The 19,855-nt window shown below is 34.2% G+C and overlaps 1 protein-coding gene across 1 annotated transcript in view; it reads left to right on the top strand.

The window, feature by feature from the left end:
• The window catches only part of SLC25A36 (solute carrier family 25 member 36), a 38,993-nt gene extending 19,303 nt beyond the window's left edge, over positions 1-19,690 (top strand). Inside the window, exons 3-7 of the mRNA XM_082840069.1 lie at positions 2,282-2,359; positions 4,434-4,534; positions 12,540-12,606; positions 15,439-15,728; positions 17,758-19,690. Coding sequence (XP_082696195.1) covers positions 2,282-2,359; positions 4,434-4,534; positions 12,540-12,606; positions 15,439-15,728; positions 17,758-17,951 — 730 coding nt within the window. The 3' untranslated portion in view covers positions 17,952-19,690. The remainder of the gene's footprint in view (positions 1-2,281; positions 2,360-4,433; positions 4,535-12,539; positions 12,607-15,438; positions 15,729-17,757) is intronic.
• The last annotated feature ends 165 nt before the right edge of the window (positions 19,691-19,855 follow it).

The raw sequence follows: 19,855 nt of genomic DNA, 5'->3' as shown, positions 1-19,855 counted from the left end.
TATATTTAACACTTTAGGGAACTGCCAAACTGTTTTCCAAAGTGGATACATCATTTTACATTCCCACCACCAATGAATGAGATTTCCAGTTCTTGCCAAAAAATAAAAAAATGTAAAATAAAATTCCTCACCAACCTTTGTTTTACTCCATCTGTCTTTCTGATTATAGCCATCCTAGTGGCTATGAAGTGTTTCATGGCTTCTTAACCTGGAACTTTAGGAATTCCCCCCAGGCTTTGTCAATTTCTTAGGGGCTCTTGGATGAGCTTCAAGAGGTCTGTAAATTAGGTGAAATTGTATGCAAAATTGTGAGTGTTTGCAAATGTGTTTTTTTTTAAAGGACACTTTCTTTTACTTCTCAAAGGGATTATTAACAGAAAGGGCTAGCAAACATGGAAATTTTCAAAATGTGCTCTACAATTTGTCATTCTTAATTCTGCTTCTGTCTAATCTAGTTTTATCAAAAGTGCTTCTGGGGACTTCCCTGGTGGTCCTCTGCACTCCCAATGCAGGGGGCCTGGGTTTGATCCCTGGTCAGGGAACTAGATCCCACATGCATGCTGCAGTGAAGATCCTGTGTGCTGCAACTAACACCTGGCACAGCCAAATAAATTTTCTTTCTTTCTTTCTTTCTTTTTTAAGTGCTTCTGTATCACCTGTGTCAGTCATCTGGTGGCATGGTAAAAATGTAGATTGCTGGGCACTGTCCTGTACCTACTGAATTAAGAATACTTTGAGGGTGGGATCTAAGAAATTTGCATTTTGAACAAATGCTCCAGTAATAATGATAATAGTAAGAGTTATCAAGTGCTTACTGTGAGCCAGGTACTCTTTTAAGCTCTTTTTTTTTTTTTAATTTATTTATTTTTGGCTGCGTTGGGTCTTCGTTGCTGCATGCGGGCTTTCTCTAGTTGCGACGAGCGGGGGCTACTCTTCATTGCCGTGCGCAGGCTTCTCATTGCGATGGTTTGTTGCGGAGCACGGGCTCTAGGCACATGGGCTTCAGTAGTTGTGGTGCTCGGGCTCAGTAATTGTGGCCCACGGGCTCTAGAGCGCAGGCTCAGTAGTTGTGGTGCACGGTCTTAGTTGCTCCATGGCATGTGGGATCTTCCCGGACCAGGGCTCAAACCCATGTCGCCTGCATTGGCAGGCGGAGTCTTAACCACTGTGCCGCCAGGGAAGTCTTAAGCTGTTTTTTTTAATTAACTTATTTATTCCTTATAGTAACCACCACCCTACCTGCCCCCTTCCCCCAAAAGTACTTTTTTTCTCTGTTTACTACTGATGAAAATAAGGATAAAAGTCATTACTTACCAAAATTGAGCTCTTTATATTGGGAAGTCAGGCCCCACAGTTCAGGCCCTTAATTAACCATTCTGCTCAGCTGCCTTTCAAGAGATCATTCTTAAGTGTACAGGTGCTTCAGAACCACTGGCGCAGTCTGTTAAGTCTGAATTAAAATACCTACTCTTCCTCAATCTTTCTTTCTTACTCCAAAACTTCATTTAGTAACTCACCTTCAGAAAGCCTTCCATGACTTGGACATGACTCTGTTCCTTTTCCTACTGGGCATATATATCTAGCTTGTATAGTATTTGCTTATTGATATGGTCTGTTAAATTATTTATTTAAAATAATTCTTTTTCCACGACTGGATAGCAAACTTCTCAGTGGCAGGGGCCTTACCCTCTTTTCTGTCTCCTTACTCTGCTTAGTCTTTATACAGTACCTATTCAATATAGTAAATGTTAACTAAGTAGAGGAAGGAATAGTAGCAGACTAACCATTTTAGTACCCTAAAGGATGTTAGGGTGATCAATTTTGCTATGGCATTTCACTGGAACGGTTGGATAAGATAATGCTGCAGTATGAGGGAGTTGACCAATATCAAGGAAAAGACCTCAAATACTAGGAGGGAACTACATTTCTAATTGGGAATTGAATTTGCTGGTAAAGGTAGTAAAATGGAGGAGATTGAAGATAAGAGTAGCATGATCATATGAAAATAAATGTAGAAATCTATATTGATAATTATGTCTTGAAAACTTTTAGGAAAGAATCTGAAAGGAGTTCTTTTTATTATTGCTACTAAATCTGTTATCAATCTTTATTAATTTATACTTTGTCAAGAAAAACAGATTTTTATAAGTGAGCAACACTGACAAAAGAGTATAACATATTATAGTGCAAACATGGGGAATTCAGACTCTACATTTGCTACATAAATAAAGTACCACACTTTGAAGGGCATTTCTTTCTAAATAATATTTTTCTCTTTCAGGGTGATCTTGGAAAAAGAAGGGCCTCGTTCCCTGTTTAGAGGATTAGGCCCCAATTTAGTGGGGGTGGCCCCTTCCAGGTAAAAAAAATACATTTAAGTTAATCAAATTGTGCTAGTCTTTCTTGTTTCAAGCTTCATGAGGGGGGATCCTGAAAAGAAATCAAGATAAAGCACTATGGTATAACAAATGGGTATCAGTAGCCATCTAAAAGGATAGGCAGATTATACCGTGTGCAGGTGCAGAGGACCTCTTAGTGAGATCATTGTGAAGCAGTTTTTGCACCAAGTTCAAAAAACCAAGAAGGCCTTAATATGATGAAAGGCCAAAAGGCCTTTCTCTATGATTTCTTTTTATCTTAGATTGACTTCTTCCATGATAGAACACTGTAGAGTTCACATTCAGAGTGAAAATGTGTACCCAGCTCTCTGTATTCAAACAGTGTAGTAGATCCATATCTTATTTATTGGGTTTCAACTTTTTATGGGCTCTTTCTTTTTTAAAAATGATCCAAAATTTCATTCTTATTGTAAAGACTAAAAAAAGTGTAGTGTAAAGCTTGACATATTACCTTAAACCCATCACCTCTCACCGTGTGCCCCTTTCCACAGTTACTCCTCTTCCCTCCCCATACATAACCACCATCGATAAGCAGTTGGTTATAGTCTTCCATTAATTTTTCTGGCTTATGCACATAAAATGCATAATATGTAGACTTATTATTATTTACGTAAATTGAATCATGTTTCACCAAATTTGTTTTGAAGCTTTCTCCATGAAAATAAGTGAAGCTTTTAAAAATTGTATAGTATGACTGATCCCTTATTGATAACCCTTTAGATTTATTTCCAGATTTTTGCTGTTAAAAACAATGGTTTTGTGAACATAGCTGTACCTTTATCCTTGAGTATTTAAGCAAGTATTTTTCTTTAGGATAGTTACCGAAAAGTAGAATTTCTGGATAAAAGGGCGTATGAACATTTAAACTTAGTGAACATTGCTCAATTGCCTTCTGAAAAGGCATGCCATCTTTTTATTCTCAGATAGGGAATTAGTTGCTCTTTATCCACATTTTACCAGGGTTGGCTACTATCCGTGTCTTTTAATACTTGTCAAATAGACTAAACATGATTTTTCACTGTTTTTTTTAAAAATATACATTTGTTTTATTTTGTTGCTTTCATGTCCTCCTTCTTGTAATTATTTGTCATTTGTATCTCTCTTCTGTGAATTACCTATGTATATTCCTTGCCCATTTTCTCATTAGGATGCTTTTTTTTCTTATTCATTTCTAGTAATGCATTATTTATTCCCCTTGCTAATTTGGTATCATTCAATGTATCCTTTTTTTTTTTCTTTTTCGTGAAGTAGAATGTTTCATTTTCAGTCATATTAACTTCCTTTTTTTCTTAAGCACATTAAAAAAGCACAGCAGTGATACTCTCCCCATTTTTACTTGTTTGTTTACTCTTCCCCTTATTGGACAGATAATCAGGATTGTTGGGCAATAGCAGGATATTTGATACAGCAAGCAACTCATGCCTGGAAAGCTCAACAGTGAGGAGGTAGTTGGGATGCATGAAGTCACAGTCAATGAGTTAACAGGGAAAATATTTACAAATTTAATGGGATGTTTACAAATGTTGGGAAACAAGATCTGACCTGATGGGACTGATTTCTTTTGCAATTGTTCTTTTAAAGGGTGCTGTGAACTACTCTTTGTGTAGTATAGATTGGTATATAGCACAGTATCTCAAAATTGTTTAACATATACTTTGATCACTTGAGTCAGTTCTACCTTCCTCTCTTCAAAAAAACATAAAGTACTCATATCACGTTTACTTAACTCAGTGTATTTAACTTAGCCTTATTAACATTACATAGGCCTGCCAAAGTCTTATACTTTTTCAGTTAGTTGCTGTCGGATTATTGGGGTAGGACTATCTGAGGATGCTTTATCTTTAATGAGTTGATACAAAAAGTACTTCATGGTCTTCATGAAGAAATATGTATGTGATGTTACATGAGAATGTAAATAAAAACTAAGGCATTATGTTTTTAGATTTCTGGAATAATAAAGATCAATTTATATGTCTTTTAAATCTTACGAATTAAGCAACATGCTTATTGACAAAATTTAAATCTTTATTTTAGAGCAATATACTTTGCTGCTTATTCAAACTGCAAGGAAAAGTTGAATGGTTTATTTGATCCTGATTCTACCCAGGTACACATGATTTCAGCTGCAATGGCAGGTATGAATATATGATATTAAAAGACAAAAAATTTTCTGACACCTAGAGACTTAATATTGAATTTTGATGAATTTAACCTTGTAAAGTTAAGGCAGTTAATGTGCTTTTCATTGATTAGCATCTGTAAACATGATTTTTACATTTATTAGTATACAGTAAATTTGATTAGGTGGTATATGTAAAATCTTGTCAGTTGGCATTTTGGTATTTAGGAGTTTGTGATAGCATGCAGGTAATATAATATTTACATTGTTTTGTGTAGTACGCTGAATATTTAGTGATCACTTTTAACAGTTTTAAGAATCCAACCATAATTACACTTAGAAGTTACAGAGCTGTAATTTACTCTTTTCTCCTCAATTTCTGTTAGTGCCTTTTCCCTTTTTGCTGCATGTTTTGGCTTCTGTCTGAAATGTGCCGGCAGTTCTTGGTAAAGTATTCATTTTGTCCTGTGCTCAAATGCTGAAATTTTTGTGAGTGATATATTATTGATAATTCAGAGTTATTGCAACGTATGTATTGAAAAATATGTTTATCATTCCACATAAATCGCAGTAAGATAACACTCAAAATGTAGGTACCAGATATGTGTACATGCTTGCTCTAGAAATGTTTCCAGGAACTCTTCTATCATCATTGATGAGACTATATGATTCTGAATTAAAACAACTAGTCCTGGGCCTCTGCACTGCCTTAAAGATAAACTGGAAGATTGGTTTGACTAGTGTGGTTCTGGAATCATTTGCTGCCCTGCATGTTAGACAAAGCCATGACCTTTGGTTCTCATTAGAAAAATTCTCTATAGTTTTCTGAGATTTGTTCTATATTTAACCATGTCTCATATTTCCAAAATATGCTGTGACTTTATAAAGCAAATTATAACTACTTTTGTCAACTGTTGATCAGTATATTGAGTTTCAATTAGATGCTTAATAATGAGTGCCTTAAACTGTTAACCATTTTCTGTTTAGAAATAAATTGGATCAATTTCAACCACATACTTAATGAACTAAGAGTAAGTTTGAAATACTAATTTCTGAAAGGTCAATAGCCATATAATAAATAGCATGTACCTTAAAAATTACTTTCATGGCTTTTTATATTTAGTAATTGTTGACTGACTCATTGAAGTTTTAAAGCTGGAAGGTAAAGCTTTAAAGATCAAGGTGGTGAAATACTCTTTACCAATGAAGAGAGATCTTGGGCAAGTTAGGTAATTTATGTGAATCTCCATTACCTTATTCTTGTAATGAGTGGGTTGCTCTACATAGGTTTATGTTCTGAGAATTAGTTCTTTAATACCACAGAGATCATCTAGTTACAACTAGAATTTTTTTTAATGTACTTTTACAGATGTTGAATACAACTAGATATGATTTTTCCCTCTATAAATTTGAGTGTAAAGTTAGTGGCTAATTTCAAACTACATAACCACTGTATTAGGGTCTTTAAGAATATACTTCTGGATTACCAGTGTTCATGTTTTTGTTTCTTAACCCCAGAAAATTGTAAAGAAATGTTAATCTTTCTTTTTTGAAAGAATTGATGCCAAGAAAGTAGGTAAGCAATTATTTTAAGTTGAGGATAGTTATATATTCAGTATTACAAATTTAGAGTTTCAGAATATCTTAATTCCCACTGGAACATCTTTTTTCATTGGCATATCTAATCAGAATTTATTACTATATTTGTATCACATTGCAGAGAATTTCAGTGGAATTGCCATTTTGTACTTTTTTTCTCAAATGTGTACAAATGTTAACTCATAGTTTTCAGTTTTTATTTATACATTGATACTATTTCCCAACTTGAATTTTGGTAAATTGATAGTCTTATACTTGTTCAGAGAGTCTTGCGCTATTCATTTATTGTGTAATTTGAAAATACTTCTTCCATTTGTTTGCAGTTAGATTTTTCTGGGAACTATGCCTTCAGAGCTTCCTTGCACTATTCATGAGCAATAACATTTAGCTTTGCAGTTTTTATACATAGCTATATGGTTGGTGAAACTGAATGGTCCCATGCAGACTTAAGGTAGCCTTTTGCTCCTTTCATTCTTATAAGAGTCTAGACCAGACTGCATTGGTTTTTCTTCAGGATAATTTTTAGAGATCTTCAAAATGTGAATTGGGGATGCAAAGTGCTTAGAGGCAGTCGTGTGAAAACTTGTTTTTTAACTGGCTGTTCAAAAAAAATGCTAACCTTGTCACTTTATCGTCAAAAATGTGCTAAAATACACCATTAATGATAGTGTCTGCAAGATTTTGCCACATCAAGTAGCACATGCATTAAGCTTTAGTAACATACCTTGTACGTAGTTTTTATTCCAAGTAACCTCAATTCAGTTGCATTTTGTATTTTATTAATACGAACTTGAGTGTTTTAGATACTAAACCTTTTTAATTAAAAGGACAGTTTGTTTAAAGGCCATCTTGTTTTCTTTTGTTTTAGTATTTCAAGGGAATAGTATAAGAATTTGTAAACCTCTCAATTTGAGCTATGAATTTTCATACATTGAAAAATTTTTTTCCAGTTGTGAGGCTATTTAATCAAATCAAGTAATGGTGACTCTGTTTTATCTGCCTTCCCCCCACCCCCTCCCCGTATGACATTTGCCAGACTAAGTGTGTCTTAGCTATTGAGGGTATTTATTTTCTTGAGAGTTTCTGTGTGTATTTGTTAAAATGAATTTGCGTATCCCTCTGTATACACCTGGACACAGGCGTGTATACAAAAAAAAATAGTATTACATTTCTTCTTTATAGTAACTCCCAATTTTCAAAAGTTTTTATCTGGGTTGTATATACTTTTCTATACAACGGTACAGATTTAAAAGAAATGAATTCTGATTTTTATTGGATTGTATATTCACACAGTGATTGCTTAACTTTTTCAATACCAACAATGTAATTGTTTAACATTTACTACATACCTAGTGGGTTTTATTTGCTTATAGCATTCACTGTTATTTTTCAGGATACATTTTCTATTTGACTTATTATTAAAGGTTAAATTTTTACTCATTAAGTAGAAATTTTGTCTTGCATTATAAAATATTCTTTTAAATAATTTGTCCATGGCAGTTTATTTAGCCAAATGGATGGCTAGACGTTTTGTGTGTTTGTATGTAAACATTCTTCCTGTTTTTTTATTTTGTAGAGCACAAGAAACTGAATACAAAATAATCCAAAATATTTCATAAAAATGGATGTGCAATATTACTGATCATAGTGCAAAAGGTGAAAGGTACTATTGTAGCCACCTATACTTTATTTTTTAAAAAAAATTACAGTTACAAAATGAAGTTACTTGAATTTTCTATTTTTGTTTTATTTATTGATTTATTGATTTATTGATTTTAATTTTAATTCTTTTGGCCATGCTGCGCAGCTTGCAGGATCTTAGTTCCCCCACCAAGGATTTAACCTGGGCCCACAGCAGTGAATATGTCGAGTCCTAACCATTGGGCCACCAGGGAACTCCCCTGTTTTTGTTTTTTTTTACTAAGTAGGCTGATTGTTAAGGAATAGAAAATTGTGATTTCAGCTCTGAGCATGGTAGAATGGTAGGAAAATGGGATATGATAATCCCCTCTAAATATTTTCTTAGATTCCCCTTTGACAAGGTTAGCATTTTTTCTTTAAGGCAAAATTGATCTTATTTTAGGTAAGTATTTCGACTCTGAAACTGCTACAGATGGCAGAATTTTCAGTACTCGGTACTTTTTAAAAAAAATTATGGCCCATTCTTATATTCCTTTCTTTTTCTTTTTTAACTTAAAATTTTCAAAAAGTTAGATCTCACAGTAAATATTTCTCAAATCCTTCCAATGGGATTCATTTTGTACACATGTTTCTGATGAGGTCACTGCTTGTTGTTATGATACAGAAAAGCCTGTGTCTATTTTAGGCATTTACTGTACATTTCTCCCGAGAAAAGAGTGAGATCGTGTCATCTCATGCTCCCCATCCGCAGGTCACTTCCTGTAGAAATATGGACTAACTTAAACCTCGTGAGTACTGATCTGAGCATCTCTTGCAGCCTCTAGTTATAAGAAACACACCCTGGGAATTTATAATAGCTGTGGAATTAATAGAAGGCGGGAAATGAATTTTTATTTCCTGAATTTGTGTGTGCATTATCTATTTTATAAAACTTTAATTCTGATTCCTTTATAATATTCCTTCTAGAAGGAAGAATTGGGTAACTTTTCAGTCATCGTGTACTAAAAGCTTGGGGTCGTTAGCTTGGCCGTAGTAGCCTTGACCTCCAAAGAATTCCTTAGCAGTATTTAAGATTTACATGGCTATTAATGGTATCATGCCGTTCGACAGCTTTTAGAAAAAACAGTAGTTCTCTTCGCTTAGCATAACGTTTTAAAAGTCTAATACAGTGCTTTCTATTCTCTTGTCTGTTGATACTTGGCTTTCTACTTTCTTATAAAAACATTGATCTTAATACCTACCATTACTTTCCAAATATGGGACAAGAATATATGGGATCTTGTTTGTTTTAATTAGGTTTTTTGGGGGTTTTTTTTAGTAGTTTTAATATATTTTTCTTAGAAGGTTAGGTGGGCTTTGTTCTTACAGAAGTTAATTGAAATAAAAAGTACTGAAAATGCAATACTACAGGTATCACTCACTTAATGAAATAGACATTTTCAGCAAGTTACTATAACCAGGATTTCTGTTAATCTGGTTTTTAATTGGTTTACATTATCAGATGGAATATTAGATGAAACAGAACTTTAAAAATTGCATTTTAAAAGTTTTTTTTAAACTTTCTAATAAACTATTAACTATACTACTAATAGTATGGCCAGTATACTGCCATTTTGCTTTAACTGACTGTGGAGCAGCAACATTAATTCTTCTTAACCTACAGGTAGATTCTTCATATACTTCTAAATCAGTTTTAATGTTTAATGGGGTGCTCAGAATATTAATATGAAATAGCATATTATCAAAATGTCACAAAATTTAAATGTCAAAATAAAAAGTAATAGGAAGTTTCTAAATTTCGGGGGCACCATCCCCAGTATCTTTGTTTGTCTTAAAAGGAGTAGGAAGATACGTTTAACTTGGACTGTTTCTCAACTTCAGACTGCCTTACCATATATAATTCTAAGCTAGTAATAAATTTTTATTTCTTCCTGCTTGTTTCATGTTTTGAATTAATAGATTATATTTTTCTAGATTTAATTAGCCTAATACTGTCTCCATAAGTTTATACTTAGAGTGTCTTTGGTTAAGAGGATGTTAATAGCATAAAATCCAAGGACCAGAACTGGTAAAGGACCAATAGCTAAAAACCTGTGGATTATGCCTTGATTCTTTTGTCTAACTTAATGGTTTGCTAGCAGTTAGGCTAGTGTCTTTATTAAGAACTAGCTTGTTACTGGGAGAGTTGAGCCCCAACTGTAGTAAGCACAAGCTGTATAGATATAAGATGATGACATTCTCTCACTTACCTAAATTTTAATGTGTCATGTTCCATAGGTCAATCTGTGTCTGGAAATGAATTTTAGTTAAGTGAGAAATACCTGTTGTTTGCTTCCTGTTTAGTTTATTAACATGTACACAGCATTATGGGTATTTAAAATTTTATTCCTAGTAATATTTATAAATATGTGTTGTAATATTTTAAAGTTACACATATGGGGGTTTTTTTCAGCTTTAATTGAGGAATTTGAGACTTAGAAGAGTGTTAATAAGCTTGGGTCCTGAGCTTATATTTTTAGACATAGAACTTTTACTTTTTTAAAAAAAAAAGCTTTGATGCTCATCTTCTTTTCAAGTAAAGTATAATAAATTGAATGAGATTTTTACCTAGACAGACTGCTCTTTTAAAAGTTGGATATAAGCATTCCCAGTTTTAGGCTTTCAAAATTTAATTAAAAGCAAATGGTTTTTTCCTAAAATTTCCACATAATAATTAATAAAAACCATTGTGAGTAACGCAGAGTGTTTTGTTGGTTTGTGCTGCTGAGCAGCTTTTTACTAATAAACTCCTAATATTACTGTATAAACATTTAGCTAATGCACATATTTAAGTTTAAAGTAAAGAATCATTAAATTAGGCTTATGACCAGAATTCTGATGTCAGGTGCACATTTGCTTTAGAATATAATTTGAATATCTTTAGTTTGACATTTTCACTGAGAAGAATGGGGTTCAAGAGAAAACAAAATTGAACTCCATAACTTTATCCTCAGTTAAGCCAACATGCAAGAAAAATCTTCTCCAAACAAAATATTTAAACTGATCTGGTTTCATATTTTTCTTCTCTTTCCTTTTATCAAGAATATATGCATGAAAAGAACTTTTTATTTGAAACATCTTCCTGACACCCTGTCCAACACATTAAATTTTTATTATTCTAGTACTGGCTGATGCTTACAAAATTGTTGGTCCCTTCCTAGTTTTATATTATGTATGTATGTAGTATTAAAAGCACTTGAGAAATGGAGACTATATAATCATTACAAAATTATTGAAGGAGTTATTAAACCAAACTTATTTCAGTTATTTTGCTTGATAATAGAGTCAGTCTGAGCATCTGTTTGTGAAACATCTGGCTGTTTCCACAGTATTAATATAGTGGATTAAGGGAGTAAAATTTGAGTTGGCTAAATTATCTGACATTATAGAAGGGAAAAGAACCTGTGAGACTAAATTCTACTTTGTAAACAATTCAGTAAAATTATTTTGCCTTTGTAGATATACCCATACTAACTTTGAAAGCGAAAAAAGGTTTATGATTAGTTCTCCACTATATGTTAACTAAAAAAACAAATTACTCCTAAGTGTACCACAGCATTTTTGTTCCTGAAAGTACTTTACTAATATTAAGTGTGCTGGTTATATTTCAAAACCTTTCTAAAAATAATGTGTTTGACCCACTAGTATTTGATAGCAAGTATTTAAAATTAAGATCCTTAGACATTTCTGCATGTAAGTTTTCACTGAATTTAAAGGCCAAATGAATAAATGTAGGTTGATGTAAGTTATATCAAGTTTGTGTAGTGATCTTAAGTGTTCACAAGTATTATATTAAAATCCTGTTTTGTATAGATGAAGCAATCTTCATAAATTTCCATCATCAAGATTGCATTTCATGTGCTGCTATTTTCCCACAGCACTAGGAAGATAGCAAGTAAAAGATATGCACTAGCCTAGAAACATACTGTTCCAGAGATCTTACTTTACTACCTGGAATGAGCCATCTTAGGGGACCACCCTTCTTGATAGTTAATACATAGTACTTTAGTTTTAAAGTAAGATAGAACTACCTTCTACTTTAAGTTTCTCTCTTCAGTGTCTATAAAAGTAAGAGGGAAGTTCTGATTTGTAACTTTTTGAACTTTTAAGTTTTTGTATGTTTTTAAGTGGATGAAAAATAGATCTGTCCTATTAACCCTAACAGAACCCTTATCTCTGTGATACCATTATTTTAAGAGTATTAGTAATTGTGTGCTTATATAAAGTATTCACAAGGCCAAACAACAATTCTTTCTGCTGTACAATCAACTTAAGATCAGATATTGGTAAATGCTGACGTTTATGTAGACTCCATTTTGAACATAGTGGTTTGTGATTTAGTTGGACCCCAAGTAGCTATTGTAGAGTTTGCATGCTAAAAAGCCCTAGAATACACAAGATTTCTATGTTTCTTTGTAGAAATGGGTTTCTGAATTTAGCTTAGAGAGTAGAGTGCCACCCATAGGATATTCTGAATATGTTGGAAGAGGAGTTTATATATAATCATATTTTGCTCTTAAAAGAATCTTTTAGTTATGGTCAGAATTTGAGACTGATTTGAAAATAAAAAGTACAAATGTTCATGGTTGAATGGATTTGTAAAATAAAAGTGTAAAGCATACATCAGTTGATAGTTTAAATATTTATTTTCTTTAATATAGATTTATATAGTTTTTAAAATCTTGAAGTTAATAGTGTGTTCTTAATTTTTACCAGAGTTCATTTTAAACATGTTTGTTTAGGTTTTACCGCAATCACAGCGACCAACCCCATTTGGCTTATAAAGACTCGGTTACAGCTTGATGCAAGGTATGTTAATTCATTAAAACAAAATTTGTTAAAGTTGGCTTCAACTAAATTTCTTCTATAAATTTGTATCAATGAGATCTCAGTGCCAGGTATCTAAACATTTTTTCCCCTCATTTGCTGCTGATTTTTTTTGTTTTGTTTTTTGGTTTGGTTTTTTTGTTTGGTTTTAAAACTTGGCTGCACCATCAGAGGCAAAAGTGACATTAATAGTAGGCAGTATGACAGTTTCTAGGAAGGAAAGTATATTGTACACTGTGTTTTTCAGTAAAGGAAGAAGAAAGAAAAATGACTTATTAATCTAGCCCGAGCTGTGATACTTTCATTCACTCCATGTGTGATTATAATCGGCCTCCTGACACCTAAATAAACAACATGATCAATGAGTCTTTAAGGATCATTGCTCAAACTCATGAACCTTGTACCCAGAGCGTTCTGGCGTGGAATTTAGCTCTTGTGTATTCATGGACTTCATCTGTTACCGCCAGCCACTTTATAGCAGCAGGATCATTCATTCAATATATCTATAATGAGCAGGTACTGGTAGGTTCTAGAGATATCCCAGGAAACAGTTGGGACCAACTTTAAATGGAATAGTCAAGGGATGGTTTTTTGAGCCCATTTTTAACCAGAGGCAATAGTGCAAATCTCACATATCCTAAGTTTAGGGCCTTTGATGTGTTCTGGCAGCTGAGACAAAGCTAGAAGCAGTGTGGCTTAGAGTCCTGCCATCTCAACTCCTGTTGGCCTTCAGAATGGAGGACAGGGAAAAAGTAACACTTCTAAGTAGAGCAATGACCTTATCTGATGTATTATAATAATAATAATCACGTTGATAGTTTTGAAACTGTTTAGCCTTTCAGTCTGGAGTAGACTGTGTATAACAATTTTCACTGTTTTTTATATTTTAGGGTTTGGGAAGTCTAGTGTAGATATCATAGATTATAAATAAAACTGATCTAAGAAATCATTAACAATTATGCCTGCTTAAAGCTCTGTTTTCCACATCCTGTCATGTGGAATTGTATGCTATTTGGAGACTTGAAAAGCAGTGTCTAATTCTTGTTTCATCTAGAATAATTTTTAATGAAATGTTAAGTGTTGCAGCAGGACTCAGAGTTTATCTTCTAAAGCCAGAGATCTGAAAGGTAATGGTAGGTAAGCCAACCCAGAGGTTAAAAAGTGTGAGATGCCAGTCCTTACTGTACTGTGATAAACTACCAGGGGCATGCTTCAGTATGCTATAGGGTGGATTGTAGGTGATCCCGGAAAAGCATGGATTAAAACTCTTTAATGTTGTAAGTGAAAAAAATAATAATCAAGCCAGCACAATTTCCTAGGCTTAGGGGTGGGGAAATGGGATGGGGCTGGGGTAGTAGTGAAAGGTTGATTTGAGGACGCTCCCTTACAGCACAGATCAAGAACAGGGCTGATGTGTTTGCATATTGACCTTGAGGACTCACAGCCCTTGACGTCCTTGTAAGAAAGGATATGACAGCAGAAACTAATTACAGTTGGTTGCATGGATCATTCAACTGAGAAGCTATTTATTCAGTACTATTAGTTGAGGATAGTCATTGATTCAAGACAATTATTAGTTTATAAAATTGGAGGAATCTGTAGGTTATCAGGTAGGTGTCTTAGTTGTGATTTTATTTTGTTATGTTATCCAGTTGTATATAATTTATAAATAGTTAAGTTTTCTATTTCTTTTCCCGTGGGTGGCATTTAAACCCATTTCTTACAGATAAAGTTCTATTGGGGGAATCATAATGAAGGTAGTAAATATTTTTACAAACTCAAAATTATATACTTGTAAAAGAGTAGATGCTGCACCCTTAAGTAGCACTAAGAAAGTTTTCTTGGGCACAGTGCTTCATAAATACTTGATAACTGTAGAAGTTCTCATTCACTATTTACTGAGGTGAAAGATATGGCCATTACCTTCAAAGGATCATAGGAAATTTGATTTAAAGTCACCCAGTCACTTTTGGGGAAGAACTGGGTGGGCTTGGAAGAATCCCCCAGGTACACAGAAATTAGCTTAATTATACTCCTTGCTTTGTGATATTCTATTATCATTGGTGTCTCAGTCTTTTTTTTTTTTTTTCTCCCTGTATTGGGTCTTTGTTGCAGTGTTCAGGCTTTCCCTCGTTGCAGCGAGCAGGGGCTACTCTTTGTTGCAGTGTGCGGGCTTCTCATTGCGGTGGCTCGAGGGCTTCAGTGGTTGCGGCACACGGGCTCAGTAGTTGTGGCTCGCGGGCTTTAGAGTGCAGGCTCAGTAGTTGTGGCGCACGGGCTTAGTTGCTCCGCGGCGTGTGGGATCTTCCCCAACCAGGGCTTGAACCCGTGTCCCCTGCATTGGCAGGCAGATTCTTAACTACTGCACCACCAGGGAAGTCCCAGTCATTCTTTTTATATATTATTAAATGCGAAAAGACTCAGCTTACTTAGAACTACATTTAATATAATGTGAGGGGTTTTTGTTTATTTTGTTCTGTTTTTATCTTGAGCTGCAGTCACAGTGTGTTTGAACACAGTCACAGTGGATTTTGTTGCTTATTCATACAGTCAGACTTCAATGAAACTGAAGATTCAAAGTAGTTATTTTGCATTCAGTAAAATAAACTGTGTTACCTGTCTAGTATGACAAATTTGGGACAGAAGAATAGGAAATCTAAAATGAATGTTTTAAAATTCTGATTTTACTTCCTCATGAATTAAAGAGGGTTATTCCTTAGTAGAGTGGCATATTTCTATATATTTCATTTACTTTATTTAAAAACCTATACTACTTTATTTTTGTTAATAAGGTTTTTCCCTTTTGCTTTTCAGGAACCGTGGGGAAAAGCGAATGGGCGCTTTTGAGTGTGTCCGTAAAGTGTATCAGACAGATGGACTTAGAGGATTTTATAGGGGCATGTCTGCTTCATATGCTGGCATATCCGAGACTGTTATCCATTTTGTTATTTATGAAAGTATTAAGCAAAAACTACTGGAATATAAGATTGCTTCTACAATGGAAAATGAAGAAGAGTCTGTAAAAGAAGCATCAGATTTTGTGGGAATGATGCTAGCTGCTGCCACCTCAAAAACGTGTGCCACAACTATAGCATATCCACATGGTAAGAGGACTTGAATGTATATGAGTAATCTTCTGTTAAATCAGAAATATTTTCCCACCCCAGCCAATGGCCAACTTATTAGAGTATTTATAATTTTACTGAATTACAGTATAACTAAATACAGTTAACCGTAATGGGATTAAACCTGTATGAGTCACATAAGGCTGTTTTAATAGGTCAGTGCAGGTATGCTATAGTAGCATGGTGGCAATTAGGCATGGGCTCTGGACAGTCAGATTTCAGCCTAGAGTCAGATTCCAGCCAGGTGACTTGGGCAAGTTTCTGTTTTTCAAAAAAGTATGGATGTAGGTGCCATACTAGATACTTTATTACTACATACATATATACAGTATACATTATTGCTAATCTGCACAAAAATCGTGCAAAGTACTTATAAGTCCAGAGATAATGCCAGAACATAACCAGAATTGTCTTCATTTTCAGATGGGAAACCAGAAATGTTAAGATTAAGTAACTTGCTCAAGGTCACATAGCTTAATTACTCAGTGGTGGAGCTCAAATTTGAATTGAAGTCTATAATCCCAAAGACCAAGTTATTTTGTATTGTTTCATGTTGGCAAATAAGTATATATTAATGATTTTTAAAACTTCTGTTTTTTAAGTTTTATAATATTAGCCTTTTTCATTAATAACTAAGAAGACCACTTAAGAATTTCTCTGTAACACGCTGAGGGTTTTTTTGTAACATTTTTGTTGTTTTGTTAAAAGTGTAAACTTTGATTTTGGTATGTTTGAGGGTTTAGTTTGGTTTGGGTTTTTCATCTAAGTGCTTCACTTTTGTTATGCTGATTAATGTTTACAGTCACGTATGTAAAGCTAAGGCTATGTGATTAAAGCTCTGTCAGGAAAAATGAAATACAGCTAGAAAATGAGTATTTGCTCTAAAACGTAATTTATGAATAAAAACAACTCTTGAACAAAATGGGACTGTCAGCTTACCTCCAGTTTCCTGAGGGCCATTCCTGACTTCTTTAAGAGAAATCAAAAGAGGACAGTACCAGCAGCATTGGGTAGGTTCTGGCCTCCTGTGGGACGGTGACCTGCTCAGGTGAGAGAGAGAGAGGGTTTTGGAGTTGCAAGCACCCTGTCTCTTCAAGTGAGATGATATCGTTATAAGAAGAGGTACAGTTTATAAACAGTATTTTGGAGTGAAATATATAAATGACATGAATATTTAAGACAGGACGTAGGAGATTTCAAATGTTAACATTTGCAGTGAAAGTTACTTTCAGCCATTTCCCTCAGGCCCATCAGGAGCATTGTGTTGAAAAAGTTTGAAAAATAATGGGCGTGGAAAGAACAGATTCTTCGGTTGAAACTCTTAATTCTTGTCCCAGCCTCTGCCTTCAGCTGACTAAAACTTCTTAGTAGCCCCCATTTCTTTCTTTACCTTTTAAAATGAAGAAAAATTAGACTAACCTTTAAGATCCTTTACAGCTCTAAAGGTTTATGATTTTTGCCTGGTTGCTTCCCAGATGTGGTCTTTTAGTTGACACTAACTAGTATTTTAAGCATTTTCAGACTCGTCCACATGAAATTTCATGTTGGTATATGTGGACCATTGTGAATAAATTAATAGTTCTACTTTTTCATTGTAATGTCCACTTCTTAAAAATCTTTCCTGCTTGTTTCTCACTGTATCTTTTTGTATTCATCTTTGATACCACCTCTATTCTCTTTCCGACTTTACCTTTATCTATCACATCTATTCTCCCTTTTATCTGTATCCAGTATACAGCTGATATTTTTGTTTATTCTGTCTTTCACCATTCAGGAACCTATGAAATTTTATAATTAGTATATGTGATTTTAGCCAGCTAGCTTAGGAGTTTGGTGAAAGACATGGCTATGGTAACTAGTTTCAATAAGTTGCACATTAAAAATTACTCCTCATTTATCCTGAGCTTACACTTACAGTCTGATAAATGGGATTTGTCCAGTATTAGGAGGGGTATAAAGATATCACACTGGTGTTTAAATAAAATGACTTTATTTTTTTCCCATACAGAAGTTGTAAGAACAAGACTGCGTGAGGAGGGAACAAAATATAGATCCTTTTTTCAGACACTGTCTTTGCTTGTTCAAGAAGAAGGCTATGGGTCTCTTTACCGTGGTCTGACAACTCATCTGGTGAGACAGATTCCAAACACAGCCATTATGATGGCCACCTATGAATTAGTGGTCTACCTGCTCAACGGATAGCACCACCAGGCTGCTGTACTATAAAGAGGGAAGACCAAAAGATACAGTGGACCATGGAGTACCGAAGCCAGCTTGGTGGACAGAAGGAAAATAGTGTGGGAACATGGAACTATACCTAAGTGGAAGTTTGGTTGTAGGAATTAAAGTAATCATAACCACATTACTTAGTCTTTTTAGTAATGTGAAAAAAAACCTTGGCTGCCTCCAAGAAAAAGCCTTTAGAAGCGCTCGTTCTTCAAAATTGCCATTTTCTCTACCATGTCCACAGGACACAGTTGGCATTTTGTTGATTTATGGCAATCAGAGTATAGTGTTTATTCCATGAGCACTTTTCCAGTTTTCTAGACAGAGCCATCTGTAACTGTATAACTATCCAAAGATAGTATTGCCAGTCATAAATTTCTAACTTCTGCATAATTCCTATAAAATTGAAAACAGTGGTAGTGTTTTCACATTTCCTTGAGAGGATCTGGCACTATATTTTAAAGTTAATCATTTGGGATTAGTAGTCACTGTTTTTGACAACAAATGAAGTAGTGTCTAAACATGTGTTTATTTTTAGCTTTAAAAATGTTTTGGTTTCCACTGCTCACAGGTGCTTTATGTTCAGCATAATGTGAACACTTAAATTGTTTGTTAATGTATCAACTCAAATGGTAATAGTTTGGGACACAACCAGTAAAATGTTGATTCTTGGCCATTTCAGTGACTTGAGCATGTCCCCTTATCTTTTCTAACCTAATGATACATGAATGAATGCAGTGTCTTTTCAGTGACTTATTAATTATGAACTTGAATTATCCCCTGCCATACCTAGGTATCATTTTCTTAAAATGGAAAAAATTTACTGCTTCTGAATGTTTCTCTATTTGGTTTCACATTAAGAATTTGAACCTTTGAATTATTTCCAGAAGCTCTGCATACATTGCATTTATTTAGTAGAGAAAATGGTAATTTTTAGCTTTGTCCTTACAAGGTGTTTTCTTTTTTTAAGATGATGTTATAAATACCTGGGGCAGCATAAACATTATAGACGAAGGGCCCTCTGCAATCTGATTGGGCAGGTAATGATCCTAATTAACTTTCAGTTTTATAAATGAACAAACTGCTTTGGACAAGGAATTTATTCCATCCGAATTTCTTGAATGGTAAATCATAGAAAGATTCAAGTTAATTCAGATTAAGCGTGTTAACAGGATATAGCTTTTACATTTTGCTGTTGAGTTCAACTGCACCTTTTAATACTTTAAGTGTATTATATGTATGGCCCTTATGAAGATATTTGCTGTAATTCAATTAAAAGACTTTCGCTTATGGATGTTGCTATACTGGTGTATGAAACTTATACAATTAAACTCCAGTGTGGTAGTCATTTCAGTATACATGAACTGTACATTTTGTGCAATGGCTTTATCTTAAGAATGACTTTTTGTGAATGCACTTTGTGGCCTTTTGGGGGGGAGGGTGAGAGTAGGAGAGAATTCCCAAGATTACTTTTTTTAAGTATTGGCTATGTATTAGGCAGAAACAGTGTTCATAACATTTTTCTGGGATTTAGATATATTTTGGAGATCTTTACTATAAATGTTTTAAGTATTCTTATGTACACTGTAGTGCCCCTAACATATAAAAAAAATCATAGCATGTCATTGCAAGCTTTCTCCACTGTCACCAGTGACACACAGTGCCCTCTTAAATTCCTACACCTTAACTTCCTTGCAATCAACAGTAACTGGATGTTTTTGAGGTGCTTTGATTGGAATTTAAAATATTCCAATCTCTTTGGAGACCAAAGGCAAATTCAGTTTCATTACCTTTGGGATTATTAATACCTTTTATGGTGAATTTCAGCTTTGACATATATTGTGAGGAACATGCCCCCCACCCCCCCAAAAAAAACCAGT

Source organism: Leucopleurus acutus (genome assembly GCF_964270905.1).
Source record: "Leucopleurus acutus genome assembly, chromosome: 5".
NCBI classification, from domain to species: Eukaryota; Metazoa; Chordata; class Mammalia; order Artiodactyla; family Delphinidae; genus Leucopleurus; species Leucopleurus acutus.
This window is presented reverse-complemented; position numbering and strand designations above follow the sequence as displayed.